The 25,501-nt window shown below is 32.8% G+C and overlaps 2 protein-coding genes across 2 annotated transcripts in view; one reads left to right on the top strand and one right to left on the bottom strand.

The window, feature by feature from the left end:
- The window catches only part of LOC127719523 (collagen alpha-1(XII) chain-like), a 565,245-nt gene that overhangs the window by 104,708 nt on the left and 435,036 nt on the right, over positions 1–25,501 (top strand). The window lies entirely within an intron of this gene.
- LOC127719535 (sulfotransferase 1B1-like) lies at positions 987–6,473 on the bottom strand. The gene is made up of 3 exons (XM_052225743.1): positions 6,375–6,473; positions 4,956–5,124; positions 987–1,479 (listed from the first exon to the last, which is right to left on the bottom strand). The coding sequence occupies exons 1-3, from the start codon at positions 6,438–6,440 to the stop codon at positions 1,361–1,363; spliced, it is 354 nt and encodes a 117-aa protein (XP_052081703.1). The 5' UTR covers positions 6,441–6,473; the 3' UTR covers positions 987–1,360.

Below are 25,501 nucleotides of genomic sequence, written 5' to 3'. Positions count from 1 at the left end.
TTTCCACGGAAAAGTGGAAAGACCTAATAAATTGGCGTAAACAATCCTAAAACTGTTAGAATATTAAGAATGGAATTGGAAAACAAAACAATGAAATATAATGTGCAAACAAAATTGATAGAAGACAGGTAGAATTATATTTGTAATAAAAGAAATTGTAGATACAGCTTGAAACGGGAGTGGATAGTTATGGTATTAATCAGCGATGGTTCATGCACATAGAACCAAGTCAGGAAAATCAAACAATTACTAATCAGCAAGTTTTGAATTTCATGAGAATTCTTGTCAGCAGCAAATGAACTTATTTGATAGTCATAACCAACATTTTAAAGATAAAGTTAAATATAGAGAATCATAAGTTAATGTGGAAAATAAAATTGGACTAAAACTCTTAAGGTGAGGACAAGGAAATAAAAACAGCAAACATCGAAGTCGATTATAATGAAGAAAATTTCTAAAATGAAAATTCAAAAGAAAAAAGAGAAAAAGGAAACGATTGCACCAGGAAAGTATATACTAAAAAGACAAAAAATGTAACCTACTTATTACCGAGTTTTTACGTACATGAGCAAGGCACCATGTGAAGCAGGATCTGCTTACCCTTCCGGAGCGCCTGAGATCACTCCCAGTTTTTGGTAGAGTTCGTGTTGCTCAGTCTTCTATGTTGTATTTTGGGTAGTGTTGTTTGACTTTTCTTTTTCAGTCATGACGTTGACAGTTTATTCTGATTTATGAGTTTGAATGTCCCGTTGGTATCTTCCGAAGAACTTTTTGAAAAAAAGAAAGAGACGTTCTTACCAAAACCTTTGCTTTTTTATGTTAACTCAGAAACCGATGACGTTTTACAAAGTCTGAGTAGCAGCTACAGGCTCTTGAATATAGTATGAGTTTAGAATGTATACTCTATACGCGACTGAAGTTGGAATGATGCTGCTAAGGTAATGAAAATTTATAATTTCTAATTCGAAATCGTCTCGTTTGTCATAGATTCTGGTACTGAGATGACCACTGTAGCCCCAAATTCGAGGTATATTTCTTAATGGAAGCTGTATCTTGAAAAAATGTCCATACGTTAGTGGCTATCAGAAACAATCTACCAACACTTTAAAAGGTTCTGATTAGAGACAGTCATTGTTTATTAGAAAAACTATTTTATGAGAGCTTACTGCTTTGAGGTAATGGTTTTACTAGAAATTTCCAATTTACAATATAGGAAATATAACAAACTGTTGGATTGTGCATACATGTCTTTTTTTGTAATCTAATTCATCAACAATGTGTGTATTTCCATTCGCTCTCAATACAAAAATGTACAAACAAAATATTCCTTTCACTTCCTATAAAACAAGAATTCGTATTTTTACTGTGGATATTCATATTTAAATTTTACATCAACATCTTTCATTTCCTTGTGGTAAAATTCGTCAAGCTGCTGGTTTTGTGAAACTGTGAACCAGTTTTTCCAATCGCCTATCACTCCTGCAATATAGAATGATATTTAAAAGAAAGCTTAACGTATGAAGCTAAACTTATTGTGTTTCATCAAGCATTGGACTTCTATAATTCTATTCATTGATCAGTTAAGTAGCCTATGTTGTTAGTAAGAACACATTCTAACTTTTAATCATAATGTTCGTTGATTGTCCAAAACTTAACTACACGAGTAAATGGAAGAGTTGCCTATAATTGCTTACATCCACTTCATTTGAACTTTGGTGGATAGTTGTCTCATTGGCAATCATACCTCATCTCCTTTTTTTTTTATATGTATAGGATTGAAAAGTATATCTGGTTTGATTATTTAAAAGTAATAATGATACCAAGTGTTGTACCTTTCACTGCAACGACGTCCGGTGATTTTAATTAAGCTGCCTGGAGGCCGTACAAAGTTCTCAAATGCTTCAGGTGTACACACTCACATTTCAACTGTCATATTCATTCATTATATAACTTTTCTTTTCTGTGTTTCTTAATTTTCTCATTATCGCCTATTAAATGTGTTTCTTGAAATTATTTTGCAGTCCATCCGATTCTATTCATACGCATATACGTAATTTTCTGTCAAGTTATCCGAAATATATCTTGATGTGCCCCATGGTTGTTTAAATATTTGTATTGTATCTGTACTTCACAATGTAATTGTTGGGGAATTTATGACAGTATGTGTTAGATTTCTTTCCCGGATATAATTCATAATTCGTTCATTCTACCCTGCATCCATGTTTGTCAATTCACAGATGTAGTGTTATTGACGGTTACAAAAGAATTCCCTTGAACACCGTGCTAAAGGCCGTCTTATAAATGTAGTAAGGTGTAAAAGTTTGCTTCATTTTGAAGGCCTTATTGTTGACTATGGGATGAAGAATAGCAATAAAAGCACTGTTCCTTTGCTTTCGAAAATATTTCCCAGAAGGCAATAGTTTTAAAAATGTGCCTTCTAAAGTCCTATTCCAAAGAGATCCTCCCGGTTGTTAGTGGGGTTCATGTTGCTCAGTTTTTAGTTTTCAATGTTGTGTTCGGATACTGTTGTTTGTCTTTTTGTCTTTTTCGTTTTTGTTTTTGCCATGGCGTTGTCAGTTAGATTTCGACTTATGAGTTTGAATGTACCTTTGGTATCTTTCACCACTTCTTTTCCTACAAAGTCGTAAGTGTCAATACTAGGAACTTGACATCGTTTACCAGTAATAATGTCAGATTGAACTGCTGACTTGTCTGGATCATTTAATTTCGCCGGCGGTTGTTTTGTGCGTTTCGCGCGACTCAATCTTTCGTGTTTTGTGTAGTGTTTGCAGTTTTGTAGTTTGTCTTTTCGTAGTTTTTCCGTTTAACAATTGTGTTCTCTGCTTTAATACGACTTATGTTTTTGGTGCCACCTTGTTTGGAATCTCCACCCCTCTATTGACATACTTTGACATGTGGAATCAATCACATGTGTTTTTGTTATGGACCCATTATTTAGGTGTTAAAAATAAAATATTAAATTTTTTAAACATTTAACTTATTGTCTCTTATTTTACGTGTTCTGGTATACACGAGTTGTCCTCTTTCTATCATTTTAAAAAAGTAGTAGTAAAGGGGCAAAATTTAAGTTGAAATATAAAAGAAAAGACGATCAAATATCTTCATAAAAAGCCAAAAGCAAAGGTACATGCCCCAAACACAAGTGGAATCTATGACAGGGTTCAAATTATTACTTGTGGGTTATACAATCAACATTCTGTAACAATTTATCAGTTCGTGATCGTGACCAAAGAATTATTTTCAGTCGGTCTTCCATAAAAGCTTATCGTATAAGATTTCGTATCTTGCTCCTAAATGCATACTATAGAAGCACACTCGAATTCTAAATGTATGCATGAATCTGATTATTTGTCATGTATCGTTCGCGCAAATGTTAGAAAATATCCAGGTGGCCTCGGTGGCCGAGTGGTCTAAGTAGTCGAACTACTGTATCACTAGCCAGTCAACATTGAGGTTGTGAGTTCGAATCCCGCACGGGGCAGGTGCACTCGAATCCAATCTTAATTGACTAGGATTGTTAGTTTTCCTACCGAAGGTCGGTGGTTCTCTCAGGCTTCCTCCACCAATAAAAACTGACTGCCACGAAATAGCACAATAGTGTTTAAAGTGGCGTTAAACACCAATCAATCAATCAATATAAAATATCCAGGAGAATATTAGCCGTCATACAAGTGGGAGGTTTAGCTAGCTATAAAACCTAGTTTAACCCACCATTTTATTCGGAAATTCCTGTACCAAGTCAGAACTGACAGTTGTTTTCAATTTGTTCCTTTGGTTGATATAGTCGAGCATTTGATTTTCTCAGATTTAATAGACTCAAGACTTTTTTTACCAAAATGTACAATTGTCTTGAAATTCAAGAAACCAAAAAAGGAACACCTTTTATTTGTTTTTAACTTTAAAATCTATTGGTCCAAGTTGTCTAAAAGCAATATTAATTTCTAAGGAAATTCTGTTTTTTTTATAATTTTATTCACAAAATCATATCCTTAATGAAAGTATATGAAAGAGGGGCGAAAGATGTCAAAGGGATATTCAAACACATAAGTCGAAAAAAACACTGACAATTCCATAGCAAAAAACGGAAAACAACAAAAAGACAAAAAACTGTACACAAACCATAACATAGAAAACCAAAGACTAAGCAACATGAACCCCATCAAAAACAGCGGTGATACAAAATGATTCAAATTACAAAGTAACATTACTGGTTGATAAACCGTATGCTGAAATCTAAATCTCCTTCGGTTTACTGTGTTGTCAGTTGGCTGTCTCATTGACGTACTACCTACATGTTCTTTACTTGTAAAGAAAAATTCTACCACCGCCTCGGATTCCCAACAACTGCCATTAAAAATGGTGTGGGACGGGTGGGGTTGGGGGTTTGAGGGGATAATCGTAGTGTGAAAAAATATAATGACTGGCTTATTCTGGTTGTATTAAAGGTTGCACTTTGTAAATACAGCTGTTTCACAAACCACGCCTCTTTTGGGGCGATATATAATATTCTTAGATATTTTATTTTGTTTACCTAGACTGGTTCCCAGATATGATCTCTATGTTTCATCTCGTAGAGACATAACTTGGGAATGTTGCCAGTATAAATGCACATGAATAGCGGCCAAATTGAAATCTGTGGAAGACCAAAAAGAAGGGAGGGGTAGTACAGAATTTTAGTACAAGTTTAAACTCTTAGAAGTTCGGGGCATATAAATGTTAAAAATATGCCGCACAGCCCTATATTTTGACCTTTGAAAAAAAAAAATAGTAGTGCATATGAGCTTTCCATTCTAGAATATAATTTTTTACGAAACTTCCTAGTAAAAGTGGTACATTTTAAGCCGTAAAAGGAGTTCCTACGGGAAATTGCATTGTCTATATATACAGAATTGCAACCTAAAGGTATACGTTATCGTATTTCACTGTGCACATACCTTTCCGAAAGAGTGTAGATTTCTTGTCAGGTTGAATTATTTCAGAGACATCTCGTTTATTGTCCTTAAGATTTTTGAAACTACACCTTTCTACAACTTCGTTGATAAAGCTTTCCTTGTATGGAACTTCTAAAAACTTTGCCAAACTAGTTATATTTGTCTTTGTTTCCTAAAAATAATTTGAATCAAAGTTCATCTGAAATAATTCATAAATCAACATGATTCAATTGATATTAAAATTCAGAACTATAATTTATATCACACAAAATAGCATTTCTCCAAAGTGTGAGAACTACCAGGTGTGGTTGTAAATAGAGTTAATTATCCGATCTTTTTTTAATACATGTAATTCAAATTTCAGAGCTCGTTTTCCTAAAAGAATTTTGATAGCAATATGTGCTATACATGAAAACATGCATTGAAGGACGCCTCCGGGTGCGGATATTTATCGCTGCATTGAAGACCTGTTGGTGACCTTCTGCTGTTGTCTGTACCAAGGTCGGGTTGTTGTCTCTTTGACACATTCCCCATTTCCATTCTCAATTTTATTGAATTTGTAGTTGTTATTTTCCTACAATAAATTTATTGTTAGTTTGATATTTTAGACTTTGTTAAAACAGTTTTGTGTTTCTCAATTGTCTCAAATTTAATTGTCACGGTCTTTTTATATATATATATATTTAACGTTAGGATGTTGGTCTGTAGATTATTGTTTCAAAGAAAAAAAAAATCAGTTTACATCCATTATTTCTACATCTTTGGAACTAAAAATAACTTTTCTTAGAAAACATGTCTACTAATGTTAGAATTACAACGCTCGCATGCATTCAACATACTTTTCAGTTTAGGGGAGGGTTGGCACCTTCAAACATGTTTAACCCAGCCACATTCTATATGTGCCTGTCCCAAGTCAGGAACCTGTAATTGAATGTTTGTCGTTATTGGTGTTTCTCATATTTTTTTCGTTTATTGTTTTGTGTAGTTTGTTCTTGTGTTGTGCCTTTGCACTATGGTCACACGTTAGGGCAGGGTTGGCGCCTTCAAACATGTCTAACCCCGTCATATTCTATATGTGCCTGTCCCAAGTCAGAAGCATGTAGTTCAGTGGTTGTCGTTGATTCGTATCTGTCATATGTTTTTCATAAATTGTTTTGTTATAAATTAGGCCGTTAGTTTTCTCAATTGAATTGTTTCATATTTTTCATGTCGAGAACTTTTATAGCTGACTTTACGATATTGTTTTTTCTTATATTGTTGAAGGCCGCACGGTTGCCTATAATTGCTTACATCCACGTCATTTGAACCTTGGTGGATAGTTGTCACTTTGGCAATCATGCCACATCTCTTTATTTTTTTTATATTTTCATGATTATGTGGCTTTCCAGCCTATATATATATATATATATATATATAACTTACCAGTACCAAGTCTTCGTACATTAACGGAAATATATTAGCAGAACTATTCTTCACTGCTTCTGTCATCTCCTTTGTAAAGTTAAACCATCCAGTATAGACAGTATCTACAATTAAATTGAATAAATAAATTTTGGCTATTGAGGTTCTTGTTATCTTGGCAAATTAAAATTTGCTTTGTTTGATGTTTTTTGTTTCATTAGTACTACTTCGCTTCCATTTATTAATGTATTTGTTATCGACTATAAATTATATTCAGTAATATCACCTCTATCCATTTCATATTTCATATGTGCTTTCATAAAACATAATGAACAAGAATGTGTCTATAGTACTCGGATGCCCCACTCGCACTATCATTTTCTATGTTCAGTGGACCGTGAAATTGGGGTCAACACTCTAATTTGGTATTAAAATTAGAAAGATCATATCATAGGGAACATGTGTACTAAGTTTCAAGTTGATTGGACTTCAACTTCATCAAAAACTACCTTGACCAAAAACTTTAACCTGAAGCGGGACACCCCACTCGATCTATCATTTTCTTTGTTCAGTGGACCGTGAAATTGGGGTCAAAACTTTAATTTGCCATTAGAATTAAAAAAGATCATATCATAGGGAACATGTGTACTAAGTTTCAAGTTGATTGGACTTCAACTTCATCAAATACTACCTTGACCAAAAACTTTAACCTGAAGCGGGACAGACGGACGAACGGACGGACGGACGGACGAACGGACGCTCAGCCCGAAAAACATAATGCCCCTAGGTGGGGCAAAAAATTGCTCATAATTTATACCATTGTTAATGTTTTCTGTGTAATTTTGTGTTTTTTTTTTATCAGAGCATTACACAAGTTGTGCTAGAGGCTGCATCAAAATCCAAATAACTTTTGCACAAAACTTTTACATAACATGTTTCTATGTCCTTAAAGCATCTGCCCTTGGTGACTCCTGCATTTGGATAACTGCATAATAATCTTGTCCATGTGCATTAGCCACGAAGAGGACTATATAATAATCCTTTTTTAGTACAAGTTTATGCTTGTGTTGTAAAGTGTTTAAATATTCATATGTGTGTGTATTTGCTTGAGTGTCCTTTAAGCACCTGCCCTTGATGTCTCCTGCATATGGACAACAATACTATTTGTTCATATGCATCAGCCACGAGGAAGGACTTAAAAGCTATTTTATTATGGATGTGATGCTGTTTCTGGTGCATGGTCAGTAAACACTATGGTTTATATGGCTATATATATTATTAAATCAATTTATATTTCATGTTTGGGTTGTTTTTCTTGTGTATTGTCTATATTGCAATTGTTTAATATAAAAAAAAAATCACTGTACTGATTATGCCCATAACGGGTCCTCTATTGGAAATAAAAAATTATCTGTCTATCTATAACTTTTTTCCAACAAACATTTCTCCAATCCATTCAAAGACTTTACAGTGCTTTTATACAGATTTTGCTTATTGAAGTTATTGATATAAGCGTTCCTAATAGAGCGTAATCTCGGATTGCCTTTTAAACGAAACAATCAGCTACGATCGACTACTTTCTGACGGACTCAAATTCCGTGATTGACTCTGCAATTAGAGATCCATTTGTACGAGATATTTCCCTTGCGAGGAATTTGTTTCATTGCTAATAAAGATCAAGCGCAAATAGCAAATTTATCTGTATGCAATGTGTGTAATCTGCAAGTTTTTCAAATCTTTTAATTACATATAACATTTGGTTTTCCTAAAATGTTTTGATGTTAATAGTTATTTTTTTCAATTAAAATTGAATTAAATCCCCATAAATCACTTTCAACTTATCAGGCTTTGCATGGGCAGCAATTATGTGTGTTTGGTTAAGAACCATTCTCAAGGGGCAAAGGGAAACAACTTGTATTAACAGAACACAATCGCTGAAGTGCGATGGTTCGTTCGCTTATGTGCGATGGTTTCACAGGTGGTGTTCCCCAATAGTGTCACAGGTTGTGTTCCTCTTGGTAAGTAGAACAATCTGTGATAAGCAGCATTCGGGTGAAATCGTATTCTGTGTTTACGACAGATGAAACATTTCCGTGATAATTTGTGAAACATACATTTGTATATTCATCATGTTTATTAGCCATGAATCAAATCTGTACAAAATCCGTAAAACTTACGAAGAAATGTCCAATTGCTAGTAGCAGATCTTTGACAGTCTTTTAAGTTAATGCACAGCTGTTAAAGTCTTGCGGCGATTACGATCTATGCATATTTGATAAACACATGTATAGTGTTGAAGACCGTAATATGAGTACTTACTCTTATTTCACATGTACTTAAATCACAATTCTCATTTTATTCTTATTCAACTTGACCATCAAGAAACCTTGGTTCAATAGTTAAATTACATGTAGCAACTCTATTTCAATTAGGTATCAACTTCACTTTCATATCTCCAACCTCTATGATTTATCCATCAAAAAAAAACTTTTCATTTCATATTCCAATGAGAATTTCATTTGACTTCTGTAAAGTATTAACCACATGAGTACAACAAGGTAAACAGTTTTTTCAAGATGAAGAGTAAAATTTTGAAATTGTACGCTTTTGACGTTTGTGTTCTGACATCTATTTCAGTAATTCTGTGTATTTGTGTACAATAAACATCATGATTCTTTAGTGAACATGAATAAATGAATGGTGATCACTGATAACTGTCCGAGTATTTTATTTTCTGTAAAGAAGGATGGAGTTCTTTTCCTACAAGAATATTTTACGAGGGAAATATACATTGATTTTTCATATGAAAATGTAAAGGAAGAAATGAGCATTAAAATTGAGAATGGAAAAGAGACAACAACCCGACAATAGAGCAGACAACAACCGAAGCCCACCAATGGGTCTTCAATACAGCGATGTTTTTAAACTGTTAATAATAAAAGAAATAATATAGGGTTATTGCCCTAACATTGAGAAACATTGTCCCGATCAGTATATCATATTGCACTAGCTTTCGAGTGCAGTATGATATACTGTGAGTGACAATATTCATTAATATTAGTGCACTTACCCTTTAATGATGTAGTACAAAAAGAGAGGTGGGAGGTGCCAAAGGGATTTTCAAACACATTGGTCGATGACAAACTAACAATGTCATGGCAAAAAAAAAAACAAACGAACAACGACCAAAACACAAAAGGGGAAAACCAAAGACCGAGCAACACGAACCCCGGTCCTATACTAAGGTGCTTTTGCAGGGTAAGCAGGTCCTACTCCACATGACAACGTACCAAATATTTCAGCAGCATTGAAATCTGAAGGTTGAAAAACTGTTTCGTATATATTTTTTGTCACTGATGATGTCAATATTTTCATCATATATTTGTACTAGTGCAATATTTATAGATTATGTCATTGCCTTTTTCCATATCTGCCCTATTATTATCCCGAGAGTTTAATATATGTCAGAGGGCTTTAGCCCGAGGGAAGATATCAATTGAGGGATAATAATATATATGTATTAATCTATTTACCTCTTACCTGTGTGCATTAGTTAAAGGTTATCTCTTGTGAAATAATACTTTGAACATCAGAATAAGAACAGGAAATTTCAGTTCAAACTTATACAACAAATTTGTCGCGGGGTTGCAATAAATTTAAATTATTACAGTAATTCTCGATAAATGAGGCATGCAGTATAGAATCAGATTCCACAACAAAACGTCTAGTTATCATGTCTTTCATTTGCGCAATAGTGCAAAATAAAATCGTTGACGGATCACAGACATAACGTCTCATCTCAACATACAAACGGTACAGACGTCCGGCTGGTGTTTAAAAATCACCCACATCCTCATTCCTATATTAATTTACGCGAAAATCCCAACCCATTCATATATTTCATAGGAAAATCTCAACCCATTCATATATTTCATAGGAAAAATCTCAAACCATTCATATATTTCATAGGAAAATTTCAACCCATTCATATATTTCATGGGAAAATCTCAACCCATTCATATATTTCATGGGAAAATCACCTCCGTGAAATTGCACCCCATTTATATATTTCATAGGAAAATCACAACCCATTTCTATTTCCCAGGTATCATGACATCTTATTTCAATGAGATGTTTACCAAATGGGATTATTCATATTATTAGATAAAAAGATCAGAACACAGTTTTTACTGTCATCTTTATAGAAAATGAACATTTATGACCCATTGACATGTGAATTCTTATCCATTGATATATCACCTCCGTGAAACTGCACCCCATTGATATATTTGACATTCGAAAAGAGTTACCCCTACCAGCGGCACATCTGTGTATACTTTTATATAATACAACATCCAATGATAAGACAGAATATTGCAACGTAACTTTTCGTTTCATTCTGTGGAAACTTTTATGTTGCTATACAATAACAACCATGTATTTGAAATCCAAAATTTGAAAGAAAAAAATTAAATATGTAGGAGTTGTTGGGCAAAGATTTTTATATTCAGCCTAAGAAAACGCAAAATAATTGAAACACGAACGGAAACGCGATAAATGTGAGAGGTGAACATCATGTTTAGTTATATGTACATGTATAACTATCTTAATCCTACAAATTACTTGCCATGTAAAACGTTTTGTTCGAAATATTCTGCCCAAGTCCAAACTGGAACTCCTATTTTTCCTTGAAGAAAATGATACAACGATACAGATCTGTCTTTCAGGTTTCTATTGAGGTAAACAATCTTATTTCTGTTTTCTACATGTGTCCTAGGTACCATACTAAATGGCAGGTGCGTGGTGAAAATTCGGGGACCAGCAAGTTTCTCAACCTCTTCTGGTTGTCTTAGATATTCTAGATTCAATTCCCACATAGGTCCATGGGAGTTATATTCTGTTTTCTGTGTCAAAAGCATGGATATTAACTCATGTACCCAGTGTGTTCCTTGAAATAAAAATATTAATGTATTATATGATTGTATGATTCTGCTTGAAAAATTAGAAATATAGGGTATGAAATTTCATAAGATCACACGTTTCTTTACAAAACAAACGTTAACGTTCGACATGTGGAAATTTGAAAAGTATCCGAATAATTTTGTTCAGGTAATAATACATAAGATTTTGAAGGAAAAGCTAAATCAAAAGAAAAAAGACTTATTTTATGTACACAAAGCTTTAAACTTCTGGTTTTGATTTGACCGAAATTGGCATGATTAATACGACGAATTTATTTATCAGTTTGTCAGGGATCTATTGTGACAGATATTTGACATAAATTTTGGACATAGCTGACGTTACAATTATTAATTAAATTTAAAAAAACAAATTAAAGAAAAAACACCAATTAAATAGTGTGATTAAGGAAGTCTAAATAATAAAGAAAAAAAAAAGAGAAAAATATTAAAAATAAGTTCTTTATCGCTTAAAATCAAAAACTAAATGCTATATGTTTATATATCCATTGGTTTTTCACCACTCAATTGCTTGTCTTCTATATTGTTTTGAGGTTTAAATATGGATATTGATTATTTACTTACATTAATAATTAAAAGTTATAAATCCATTTTTAGATTAATATAGAAAAACATAAAATTGTACACAATTTCTATGAAATCTTCTTTATTATTTATTTTATTTTGGAATCCAAAATTTCTAAGGAGAGTGATGTATTGTGACAGATATTTGACATAAATTTTGGACATAGCTGACGTTACAATTATTAATTAATTTTTTTTCAATAAGAAAGGTAAAGATTTTGTTAATCACTATGTATACCGTGGGATAATTGCGAACTGTTCTCCGGTCATTTAAAGATTATTTATTAATCACCAATGTCAAAATGATCTCTCTATTATCTATGGGACATTTACTTATACAATATTTTGACCTTATTTCGGACAATAACTATATTTGGTAATTTCTAATTTTATGCTGACAAAGAAAGTCACGTTGACATACCAGCAATTAAATGTTTTCTATATAAGTAGAAATTCTGCTTTGAGACGTCAAAGTTTGAATTTTGAAAAAAAAAATAATTAATAATTGTAACGTCAGCTATGTCCAAAATTTATGTCAAATATCTGTCACAATAGATCTCATTTAGTCATATTTCTTGTCATTTGTGTCCGAATTTGCAGATGTAATTTTCTCTTCCATTTTTGCTGTATGCTTTGTTTTATCTTGTTTTCAAAGACTAATTCTATTTGTCAGGTCCCATTAGAGTCCACCAGAACTCTTAGAAATACAGATTGGTCCTTTTTCAAAGTCCATCAATTGTTTGATCAATGTTCAAACGCCGGTTATCACGATCAAAAACCTTGTCAAATATTTTTTTAAATTGAAAACTTTGATCGTATAAACGTGCATTAAAGCAGAAAAACAACGTAGAAGGAACAATTGGAATGATATAAACTTTAAACAAAGTGCAATCAGTACATGATGCATCGACAGAGCAAGCGATCCCCTACTTCAGGAAAACCAAACAAATAGCTGTACAGTACCGTCTCTTGTAATTATATAAACAATAACAGAGATTTATTTACCCGATTTCTGAGAAGAGCAAAGCAGAATATCATTGTCTCTTGTATTATAATTTCTTATGTCTGCAAAATGTTTTTCTGGCCCTTTCTGGAGTATCGGTGGTTTTGGTGGATATGTACTGCCCTTGTATGTAATGTAGGGGTAGGCTGTTCTTGGTTCTTCTGTTTTTAGACTGAAAAAATAATGTTCCACTTTATGAATTCACATTCAAGGGTAAAAATGCTAAGCAATACTATACATATAAATGTTTAGTGTCCTTCCACATTTGATTCCTTGATTTCTTGCCCGGCTTTGGCTATACTTGTTTGTCCTTTTTTGTTTATAGCTCTTCATCCTTTTAATAAGCTTTGGATTTTCAAATATTTTGGCCTCGAGCATCACTGAAGAGACATTGATTGTCGAAATGCGCATCTGGTGCCGAAAAATTTGTACCGTTTATGTTATTACTACCACTGGGTCGATGCCTCTGCTGGTGGACTGATAGTCCCCGAGGGTATCACCAACCCAGTAGCCAGTACTTCGGTACTGGCATGAAAATATGGTTTTTGTGTTAATAAAATTTGCTGTTACAAAATTTTGAAATTATTTAAAATTAAGGAATGTATCTCCCTCATGCAAAGCTCTGATTCCTTGCCCGGCTTTGGCTTTACTTTTTTTTGTCTTTTTTGGTTTATAGCTCTTCATCCTTTTAATAAGCTTTGGATTTTCAAATATTTTGGCCTAGAGCATCACTGAAGAGACATTGATTGTCGAAATGCGCATCTGGTGCAGAAAAATTTGTACCGTTTATGTTATTTCTGTCTCTTTTGTTTAAATAAAATAATATTGTGTCTTGTATCACTTTTTCTGAAATGAACAAATATTTAGTAATTGAATTTGAATATTAATGCATAAAGATCGGTTTCGTCATCATATAAAGCGATATTTACAGTCGGGTCTGCTTTTAAACCATGTACTGTTTATTTCAAAACCTTTTTTGCATTGAGTCATCTCTAAACGATGCGCTTCGTAAATGGGACATTTAAAAACAAACAAACAACAAGAACTTACTAAACACGTGAAAAGATTTTTGATTTATAACCATGTAAAACATTTATCCAAATCATAAAAAATCTAAAATAAACAATTTACAGGGCATGGGCTCGATAAAATGTAGCTTCGTTTTCTGCTGGAGACTATCTTCTGTTATAATATCTACAATCTTTTATATTTCAAAGTAGGAAGTCTTATAAGGATTCATTGGGTTTGGTATTTTAGTTGATTCATACTTTTTTACACTACATTCACTTATTCCTCAAACAAGAACAGTTGATCATATATTGCTTTATTAAAGGGGCACTAGCTGTCAAATTCATGTTCGCTGATTTGACTAAAATTCTCATATTTGATTTATAACCATGTAAAACATTTATCCAAATCATAAAAAAACTAATATAAACAATTTACAGGGCATGGGCTCGATAAAATGTAGCTTCGTTTTGTGTGTATTTTAGTCTTAAGTCTATCTAATAAACCATCGAGTTGACCTCCGAAGATCTCCGATGGTCATATAAGCGATATAAACATAAATATAGATATAAATAGAAAGCGAACTCGTGCAATTGGATTTTTCTAGGTCTGTTTAATTTCATATTATAGATTAAAAATATATGTTAATCATCGTTTTTACCTGTATAAGAATTATTTTTTGTGGATCGAATCAGTCAATCAAAGGATTTACCTTTGTTTAACTTTCAATGTTGACATTCTTTTCCTTTAAATAACCGAACACGCATAATTCATGCGTTACCCATCTCTAGCTAAGGGGTTAAATTGAAGTTCACATGAATACGGATTCAATGAGGTCGAAATAATCACTTGCAAGTGAATAATTCATTATCAATGTTTCTTAGCTTGATTTGACAAATTTGAACCATACTGGCTGCTAAAAGCGAATTATTATTTCACTATTTCACTTTCATTAATGATTGAAAAAAAAATCATACTTTAGATTGTTTTATATATCTCGTAGCTAGTGCCCCTTTAAAAGAAAAACAAAGTCATCAAAGATACCAGAATGTCAACACAAATTCGAACTGTTGACGACTGTAATCTATTCTATACTATAGCTTTGTTGTAAAATGGGCTGCTGGCCAATAAGTGTGTATCCCACGTCTATTTTTCCCTCTCATATGAACTGAACACGTTTGTTCTACGGTGGATAATTGTCTTATTCGTAATCATACCTCATCTCCTTATTTTTATTCACATTCATGACTTGTAGACTGTATTAACATAATTCATTATGTCATTGGTTGCTTTTTCGAATAAATAAATAAATAAAAAGATAAATATTTACTAATTAACTGGCATCAAAGGAAATCTTACCGGTACATGTATCAATAATATTTCTAATTTTTCCACATCAATTAGGAGGCGCGCGCGCACATATTTAAATTCAAGTTTGCTTCGTAAAAATCAATCTATCTGACATGTCTCACGGCTGTCATTCGGTATATCTAGAAAAATGATCGTGAAAGTCAAGTATTGCGATTGGATCGTGAAAGATCTGGTATAGGACCGTGAAAGATCTGGTGTAGGATCGTGAAGGAAATCTTTTCGAGAAGACACATGCTACCTCAGTAAATAATCTAACTTAATGAATGATGATGACAAATTATTGGGAAAATAAAACTGTCTGTCAAAATGGTTCAACATTATGATCAGTACACGAGAAAAATCAAGGTTTAAAAGTACACCGTTTTTACAAAACTACAAAAGGCAGATTGCTCCTTGAAATTTCAAAGAAATAAAAATGTATTTACAAACATGATTTGTTTCATATTTTGAATGCATAACTTTAAAAATGTCGTTCCACATTACGGTTTAAAATAGTTCTTTAAAGTTATTTAGTTTTAGTTTAATCAGAAACTTTGCAAAAATGGGAATATTTGTAAAAAATTTATTTTCGGATCGTGAAAGATCTGGTACGGCTTTTTGGTGATCGTGAAAGATCTGTTGCCGCTTATTCGTTATTGCGAAAATCCACGAAAACGATCAAATCATTTTTAAAAACATGATAATATATATTTGTAATTGTTATAGCAAAAGATTAGATTGCATGACTTATTCCGCTTCACTTTTGTTTGCGAATAGGGCTATGACAGTTTAATGCCATTGGATCTGATTATTTGATAATACCACACCGACTAGATGCCTTATGTCGTATGAAAAGTTGAGATTGTCTCATCTGAGTTCCATTAATGTTATGCACAGTCATATCCATAAAACGAAGATCCTTTTGATTTTTATAAAAATTGGAAAAACTGCAAAAGTCAGGTCAGGGGGTATAGCCTTAGGCTATAAAACAGAACTAAATAACAAGGCAAACGTCCTCCTATCTGATAGCAAATACGTTCTTTGATTTAAAATATCGTCTGAATTAGTTAATCTTGAAGAAGATATTGTTTTCGGAATAGTCTACATTCCCCCCGAATATACATCTTATTCCTCAGTTGACTTCTACAATGAAATAGAAAATGAATATTTAAAATTTTCTCAAAATTATAAATATATTGCATTATTCGGTGACTTTAATAGCCGTATTAGTAATGACGACGATTTTATCGTTGATGACGAATATTTATTTGGAAATGAAGCCCATCAATTTACACCAAAAGATTTTCTTGTTCAAAATATGCTAGATATCCCATTAAAACGTAGCTCTCTCGATAAAGGAAAAAACCAGGCTGGTACAGGATTGGGGAAATGTTCGCCAAACCAGAATGGAAAAAACAACTATGGTAAAAAACTTCTCGAATTTTGCAAGTACAACAACTTTTTCATTTTAAATGGTAGAATTGGTGCAGATAGGGATATCGGGAAACTTACTTGTAGGAATGCAAGTACAGTTGATTTTTGTTTAAGTAATTGTAACTTATTGAGAGTTTTTAAAGATTTTGAAATCCTTGATTTTAGTAGCCTTTATTCCGACGTCCACTCACCAATACAAATTACTTTATTCGTAGACAAGGAAAATGAGAAAGAATCTCAGCAAGAACAATCTCTACAAAATGTCGAAAAGATAAAACAGTGGGACCAAAATTAATGTCAAGATTTTTGTAATAATATAAGTAAAGATAAAGTAAATAAACTTTTTGAAGAGATGGTCTCTGTAACGAATTCTGAACGTCATAAATCTAAGGTGAATTACTTTGTTAACAACCTTGGTGACATACTTTTAGAGTCTGCAAAAACTACATTAGGTATCAATATAAATCATAACTTAAGAAGAAGAATAAAAATAAAAAGGCCAATAAAAGTAAAGAATGGTTTAATGAAGATTGCAGAATTTCTAGAAAACACTATCGAAAGCAAAAAAGAAATTACAAATCAAATAAAACTAATGAAAACCTTCATGAGATGAAAACGTCCGAAAAAAATTATAAAAAACAATTGAACAAAGCAATAAAAGTACATACAAAGAGAATGTCTCGAGAAGTAGAAAAACTAAAGTCCGAAAATCCAAGGGAGTATTGGAAATTGTTTAAACATGAAAAAGATAACAAACAGCCAGAAATTCCAATATCTGAACTTTTTGATTTTTTTAAAGATTTAAATACCGCTCCTGAGAACGAAAATGAAGGTCCAGTAAACTCACTTCCCATTGATCAGACGAATATTGCTAACATAAATGAAAATCTAAAAAGGAAAATTGAAAAAGACGAAATTCTAGTTTGCATTAAAAAACTACAAAATAACAAGGATTATGGCGGTGATTTAATCATTAATGAGTATATAAAAGCAACTTCAAATATATTCATCGATATATATATTCAACTGTTTAATCTAATACTAGAAACAGGAATAATTCCTGATAATTAGCTAATTGGTGATATTAAACTATTCTATAAAAACAAAGGTAATAGACAAGATCCCAAAAATAATAGGCCAATTATAACCATTTTAAGTTGCTTAGGAAAATTGTTTACCGCAGTCCTCAGTAATAGACTTACAGAGTTCTCTGATTAATTTTCAATTTTATGTGAAAATCAGTGTGGGTTCAGAAAACATTATTCCACATTAGATAATTTGTTTGTATTGCAATCTTTTTTTAATATCTTACAACCAAAAACGAAAAGATGTACTGTGCATTCGTAGACTTTGAAAAGGCTTTTGACACTGTCTGGCGAGACGGGTTATGGTACAAACTTTTAGTAAATAACATGAATGGGAACATGTACAACGCCATAGTAAACATGTTCAAAGATACAAAATCCCGAATCGTTTATAACAACGAAGTATCAGAATATTTTCCCTGTTTAAATGGAGTACGGCAAGGGGAAAATCTATCGCCTTTTCTTTTTGCTATTTACCTAAATGATCTTGATAATTTTATAAAAAGCTGTAACGTTAACGGCCTAACCTCAATAAGTGCAGAGTTTAATGAAAAATTAGAAATCTATATTCAATTATTTGCTATTCTATACGCGGACGATACTGTTATTATGGCTGAAACCCCCTCTGACTTGCAATTTCAGTTAAATGTGTTCTCAAGCTATTGCAAAAAATGGAAACTAAAGGTAAATGTAGACAAAACAAAAATAGTGATATTTTCGAGAGGAAGAATTCTAAGAGGAATAGAATTTCGATATAGGGGAAATACTATAGAGACTGTTAAAGATTTTAACTATCTGGGAGTTTTACTTAACCATAATGGAAACTTTAAAAAAGCAAAAGAAGAAGCCTCTCGTAAAGGCCTAAAAGCCATGTATGAGGTTTTAAAGCTAGGAAGATTACACAATTTGTCTATTAAAATACAGTTAGACCTATTTGATAAAATGGTCGTGCCCGCTCTTTTGTACGGTTGCGAAATATGGGGAACAGGTAACAACGATATCATTGAAAGGGTTCACTTAAAGTTTTGTAAGATGCTTTTACAACTTAAATCGTCAACACCATCTTTTATGGTATATGGCGAACTTAGAAGGTTTCCTCTCGAAATACATATAAAAACAAGAATTGTGTCATTTTGGACAAAATTAATTGAGGGTAAAAGTTCGAAACTGTCCTCTATAACATACAAACTGATTTATCAATTGAATATTGTAAATAATGTAGGGTCTCCATGGTTATCGAGTATAATGAGTATACCCAATGATTGTGGATTGGCATATGTATGGAACACACAAACGTTTATTAACAAGGGATGGTTGGTAAACACAGTTGTTCAAAGTATGAAAGATCAATATGAACAAAATTGGCATAGTGAAATGGAAAACTCGTCAAAATCACTTTGTTACCGGCTATTTAAACAAAAACTCGAATTCGAAAGTTATTTTGATATTTAAGAATCCAACGAAATAGTAGAACTCTGCAAGTTTAGGACAACAAATCATAAGCTACCTATTGAACAAGGAAGATGGCAAAATATCCAACGTGAAAAAAGAATCTGCACATTATGCGACTTGAATGAAACTGGTGACGAATTTCATTACATTATGTCATGCAGGAAATTTGCCAACATCAGAAATTCATTTATTCAAGAAAAATTTTCAAAACGTCCAAATACACTTAAATTTAGTAATCTTATTACCTGCAAAAGAAAATCGATACTTTCGAAACTCTGCAAATTTATTAAAATTGTTAATAAAGGGTTGTTTGATCCGGGCTGACATCTCTCTCATATATGTTGATTTGTTGATTTGTTATTAATATTATGTGTTCTTTGTACCATTCCAATGTAAATGGTTTATTGAGAAATAAAGATATATTCAGACATATCATTTACAATGATTATACTGCACGTTTCACTTTATCTACTTACGATTTTGCGTCCATCGTGTTCTGCCAATAAGTTAATGTATTTATTTCCGATCCTACACCTTTAAATATTTAAGAAATACAAATGTAAGGACGAACTGAACGCAATGTCACTACACGTACATATAAAATGGTTCTCAACTTTGAGATTAAAACTAATCAATCGCCCGGCGAATAATCTTCAATAATTGAAGGATCGCTAGAAACTTAAAGAAGAAGAAGAAGAAGAAGAATTAGTCTCGATTATGCGTTATATATGCGTCTGGGGTGATTAACCGGACTGGTCAGATATTTATAGGGGGCGTAACAAATAATTAAATATAGAACTTATCTATAAATAGCACTTCCGTTATCTCCAAAATAATTAAAAAAAAAAACAGTAAGCAGTGTACTAGTATATGTATATGTGATTATTAAAACTGACATTCTAAGACTTGTAGCTCACCCTATTTTGCCCAACTTGATGATGGGCACTTTTAATAGAGACGTGATGTCAAATAAATAAAACGGCTTCAAATACCATTTCACACGTATTCTTGTCTCAGTGATTTATAAACATGTAATAGAGATCTCTAGTCAAAATAAAGCTTTTGGCTGTACTTACAGATTTCGGACATTTTTTTCGTTGATTATAAGTACTTATAAGTTTTTTTTGTCATGATTTTTATCTCAGACTTTATCATAAACTACTTTTCGAGCTTAAATTTCTAAAAACAAAAACGATTACAAACTGTAATTAACGGTGTTCTTTTTTACCTGAATTTTGTACATGCACATTTTTTTTTAAAAGAAAAAATGAATTGGTAAAGAAAGGTCGAACTAGCATTCACAGACAGTGACAAGGTTCCACTCTTTGGGCTTTATAAAGTGTTATTGAAAATTTGTGTTTTAATGAAGCGTTGACCACACACACTTGTCCCGCTTTTTCTACTATCAAACATGAACCTCTTCTGTAAATGGATACATGTTTGATGGAACAAGATTCGAGGCAAGTATGTGTCAATCTGCTCTGATAGTCTAATGCAGTTCTTCGTTACGGTAAATATGAAAAAAAAAATGTTAAATATGATACAAAAACGGATGTAACTAGGTATGATATTTTGACCCCTAATATTGCAATTTTCGGCCGGGAGGGTGGGGTGTGCCCCCTGGTTCCCCTTTAACTGGGTGCCTCAGTCGGCGGCACCCAAACACCTGCCTCGTCTAATTCTGAGGCCTAGTTACGGCCCTGTCTAAATGTTATAGCTCTCGTCATAGGCGGATCCAGTCCCCCCCCCTTTTCGTGGGAAAAATTTGGTTGATAATATAGGGAATCACTGAAGCATGACTGTAGCGGCCCCCTCCCCCTTATAACAAGTTCTGGATCCGCCACTGCTCGTGTATTGAGGATACCACGCTCTCTGCGCACTAAGAGAGGGGTCCGTATAGGTGGACAGTTGTACTTCAAGCTAAATGTGTGCCCCAATACAAAAAACTCTGATTTTCTAGTGAGTCATAACTTCTCCGACCTGTATCCCGAACGGCCTTTAATTCAGGACCTCCTTTTTATATTTATTGTTAATTTCTTTTCGTCCTGAACATTACCACTATTTACCACAAGACGATAACCAAGCAACCCTCAATCAATCTATTCTTATATTATAGCACACCACGTTATTTTCTTATCTTCGTACAATAAAATACCATTATTCTCTATTTTTCATATTATAGCACCCCACTATTCTCTGTTCTTCATATTGTATCACACCATAAGTCTCTATTCTTTTTTTTTTATCCATTTTTCTTAGTTTTGTCTCATTATTCTCATTCTGTAAATTTCGGTTATAATTTATGCTGTCCTTTTTATATATTCCTTCAGATATCTGATACACTTACCTTACAGAAAAGCACACATCAAGTTACGACTATGTAAAGAAAAACAACTCACACAAATACTAAGATTGCAATGTAGAAAAACTTCCTTAACAACTATTACCGGCAGGTTAGTGAGATCACACAATGAGCCAACTCAATTTTCATTTACAAAATTAACTGATCTTAACTGCAAACGACAGAATAGTCTGAATGTTTCTTAGCTGTTACACCAATAATCTATATCATCTAATCCTTTTTGAAGAAATTATTTAGGAACCAACCTTCACACAATACCACTTTGCCAGCGTTACCCCGTGTCTGAAGGAAATACAGAACTTAACCAGTCATTCATGAAACCCAATACTCTTTAAATGCATGTTTGTATCATGCACATGGAGAAGATGGAAAGGGATTTATCCCATACTGCATGGTAACTTGTAAAAAAAACAATAACTCAAAAGTGTATTCTACTTCTCCAACTATTATAATATCCATCATGTATTAGCATGCAATAAAAGACAGCTTCACAAGAACAATAATTTCTCCTGTGAACCTTTATATAAAAATAAGGAGATTGGTATGATTGCTAACGAGGCAACAACCCAGCAGAGTTCAAATGACGTGGATATAAGCATATATAGTCACTGCTTGGCCTTCAATATTAAAAAAAGTCCATACCATATAGTCACGATAAAAGGGCCCCGACATGAAAATGAGATATAATTCAAACCTGAAAACTAACTGTTTTATTGTTTATATGATTTTAATTTGTTAATACAAATCTTAATTCTCTGACATATCGTTAATAATGTGTTTCTTGATTTTTGTTTTGTTTACTTAATATACGTATGTGTACCTTTTTCCCTTTGTGGTTGCTATCAAAATAATGTTTATCCAACATTTTTGGTTCTGTGATTTATTTATACTGATTGATGCTTCAGTATTTAAAAAAAATCTTTGAATCTTGTTCTTATAAAATTGAAGTAGTTTAAGCATGAAACAATGAAAATCCTGAACTTTATATATTTTTTTAATTCTTCACATTTTTCACATAAAATATGTGTCCAGAAATCATCATTGGTTTGTCTACAAAAGAAAGTAAATATTAAAATCATTATAATTTTTGATCACCTGATTAGCATATATGAAAAACAAATTGTTTGAAAAAAAACATTATAGATATATTGTATAAATTATTGTCCTGGGGCAAGCTGAATCCTGCCTCGGAGTGCGAGATTTTCTCGCTGCGTTGAAGACCCATTAGTGACATTGGGCTTTTTCCTGCTCTTTGGTCGGGTTGGTGTCTCTTTGGCACATTCCCTGTTTCTATTCTCTATCCAAACCATGCATGGGTTTTTTGCATTGTTGAAGGCCACACAATTGCCTATAATTGCTCACATCCACTTCATTTGAAGTTGGGTGGATAGTTGTCTCATTGGAATTCATACCGCATCACCTTATTTGTATAATGTTGACATTTTGGTACTTTTATCTTCACTTTTTGTTTTAGTCTACGTGATGACCTCTTAATCATGTTGATATCTACATTTTGTAATGTATGTCATTGGGTTCACCGGTTGCTGCTTCATTGACACCTCATTTCATTGATACTGAATCTATTGTTTTATTTTCATTGTTTTTCTCGTGCCATGGTTTTGTTCAGTATTAAAAAAAATACAGGTTTAGATAGCCACTTGCAACATTTTTATTCATTTATGAACTTTTTGTGAGTGAAAAAAATGCCTTTTAATAGTGCAATAAAAGTGCAAAAAATGTATTTTTCTATTTTAAGTTGACCGGTCCAGACTTTGTTTACAAACTGTATATTTAGATTTTTAGATAGTGAAATATGAGTTAAACGAAATTACTTTTCATAACAACGTGTCCCACTTCTTATCTGTATTGTATAAGCTAAATGCATTTGTTGAAAAAAAAATCGAGTATAAAACATTTTGACCGTTTGGTGTATGTACAAAATGGCATCTTCTAGATACACTTTGTTTGTTTTTCTTTCACTTATGGTTTTGGATTGCGTTCCCTCCTTTGAATGTGTACATCATTGTGTATCTCTCCTCCCCCTTTTTACACAAATCAAGATGCAAACTCCCTTATAAGATAGATACATATCAACCCCAAAATGTATTTATAGCGTGTACGACTGTTCGAGTGGTCCCAGTCAATACAACAATTGCCATTTATTGTATAATTATTAACTCGTTTGCATAGCACGGACATGCATGAAATAATATAACTACTCGATGTATCAGGTTGCATTGAAATTTATGTTAGAGTTTGTGTTGTTATATCATCTTAACAAGGTTGGATGTGCTGTTATTTTTCTTCGCGGCCATGAAAGCCATGTTGTCTGGTGTTTTCCATGACTTGTATTTCGTCACAAAAAAAAATATAAATAGCTTTAAACAACAATCGATACACTCGGGCTTTTCAATAATATTATCGTAATGTCATTTCTCCCGAAGACAATAACCAACTTCTTGGTTATTCGTCTTGGACATTATCCTTAAAAACAAGCTAAAAAAAGCCGATACTATTCCGATTGTCATAAATTACCATTTTTATATCATTTGTCATCCAGACGCTATACTTTGAAAAATAAAGCGGCTGGATGATCGAGACTACTAATCAATACGCACTGATGGTTTATTATCCTTCTTATCATAGAAAATTAAAAGTTGAATAATATGACGTGAAGTGTTAACTACGTCTGATATTAGGATTAACTTTGAACTGTTTTAATTCAGCATTGGTCAATTGAAAAAAAAGATAAAATACTGATTACACCTAAACGTACAATATCTCGTAAGTTTTAAGCCGTCTATCTTGATGGTCTTAAGAGCCGATAATAAGAATACATGAAGTTTGATAATTTAAGAGGTTTAAAGAACAAGTTTGTCCGCGTATCAACACATTTTGTATAATTTTATGTTTTTACAATATTCACAGAATAATTATATGTCTGAATAGGTTAATGTCATAAAAAATTATTCTTGATACTTGTGGTTATAATAATATCTGTTTGGTACACACTGACTTTTGCTCAAAATTGCTAAATGTTAGTTTAGTACAAAATGTTTGACCAATTTCTACAAAACTGGCACTCAGAAATTTTAACAGTACAACTTGAGCAGTTTCAGAGAGACCGATTTCGTTGATTGATTCGACCCGCAAAAAGCAGTCTTGAACAGGTTATCATCATGGGTAAATGATTTACAATATCTATGAAATGAGATCAAACAGAACGAAGAGAATCTACTTTAAACTTTTACACGTGCTTACTTTTTGTATTTTCTGTTTACCTGTCTGTTTCTATTCATAATTAAAACAGGGGCCTTGGTGGTCGAGTGGTCTAAGTTGTCCAACTACTGTATCACTAGCCTGTCAACCCTCAGGTTGTGAGTTCGAATCCCGCACGTGGCAGGTGCGCTCGACTCCAATCTTAATTGACTAGGACTCCGGCTTCCTCCACCAATAAAACCTGACCACCACGACATAGCACAATAGTGCTTAGGTGGCGTTGAACACCAATTAATCAATCAATCAATCAGTAATTATAACGGGGTCACATGTCCATTAACAATTTTCATGGGTCTTGTCGGTAGTTAATTAGATGGCGTCCATGCAGTCAAGAAATACACAGGAAAAGTTGATACTAGTTTATAACGAACCCAGGCATTGTGCATTGTTTTCTATGGAATCTGTAGTTCTGAATTACGTTTTAGTATACATGGTATATAATTACATAGTATATATTAATTCAAATCTGAGAGTTTGAATATATTCGACGGGTATAAAGTTGGTATCTAATATAATGCCCCTTAAAAAGAACTGAAATACTGAAAAGATATAATCAAACTCGGGAAATCTCTTAACTATTTCAACAGCAAGGGATACAAGCGTGATAGCTTCAATAATTTAGTAAAAATGGT

The sequence above is a fragment of the Mytilus californianus genome, unplaced genomic scaffold (genome assembly GCF_021869535.1).
Source record: "Mytilus californianus isolate M0D057914Y unplaced genomic scaffold, xbMytCali1.0.p SCAF_11, whole genome shotgun sequence".
Classification (NCBI taxonomy): Eukaryota; Metazoa; Mollusca; class Bivalvia; order Mytilida; family Mytilidae; genus Mytilus; species Mytilus californianus.
Note: the sequence above shows the minus strand (reverse complement) of the source record. Positions and strands in the feature narration are given on the sequence as shown.

Coding starts and splice junctions, on each gene's coding strand:
- LOC127719535 (XM_052225743.1), bottom strand. CDS start 6,440: ATGACAGAAGCAGTGAAGAATAGTTCTGCTAATATATTTCCGTTAATG. Junction 5,125..6,374: donor TGTACGAAGACTTGGTACTG/GTAAGTTATATA, acceptor AATTATTTTTAG/GAAACAAAGACAAATATAAC. Junction 1,480..4,955: donor ATCTACACTCTTTCGGAAAG/GTATGTGCACAG, acceptor TCTATATTGCAG/GAGTGATAGGCGATTGGAAA.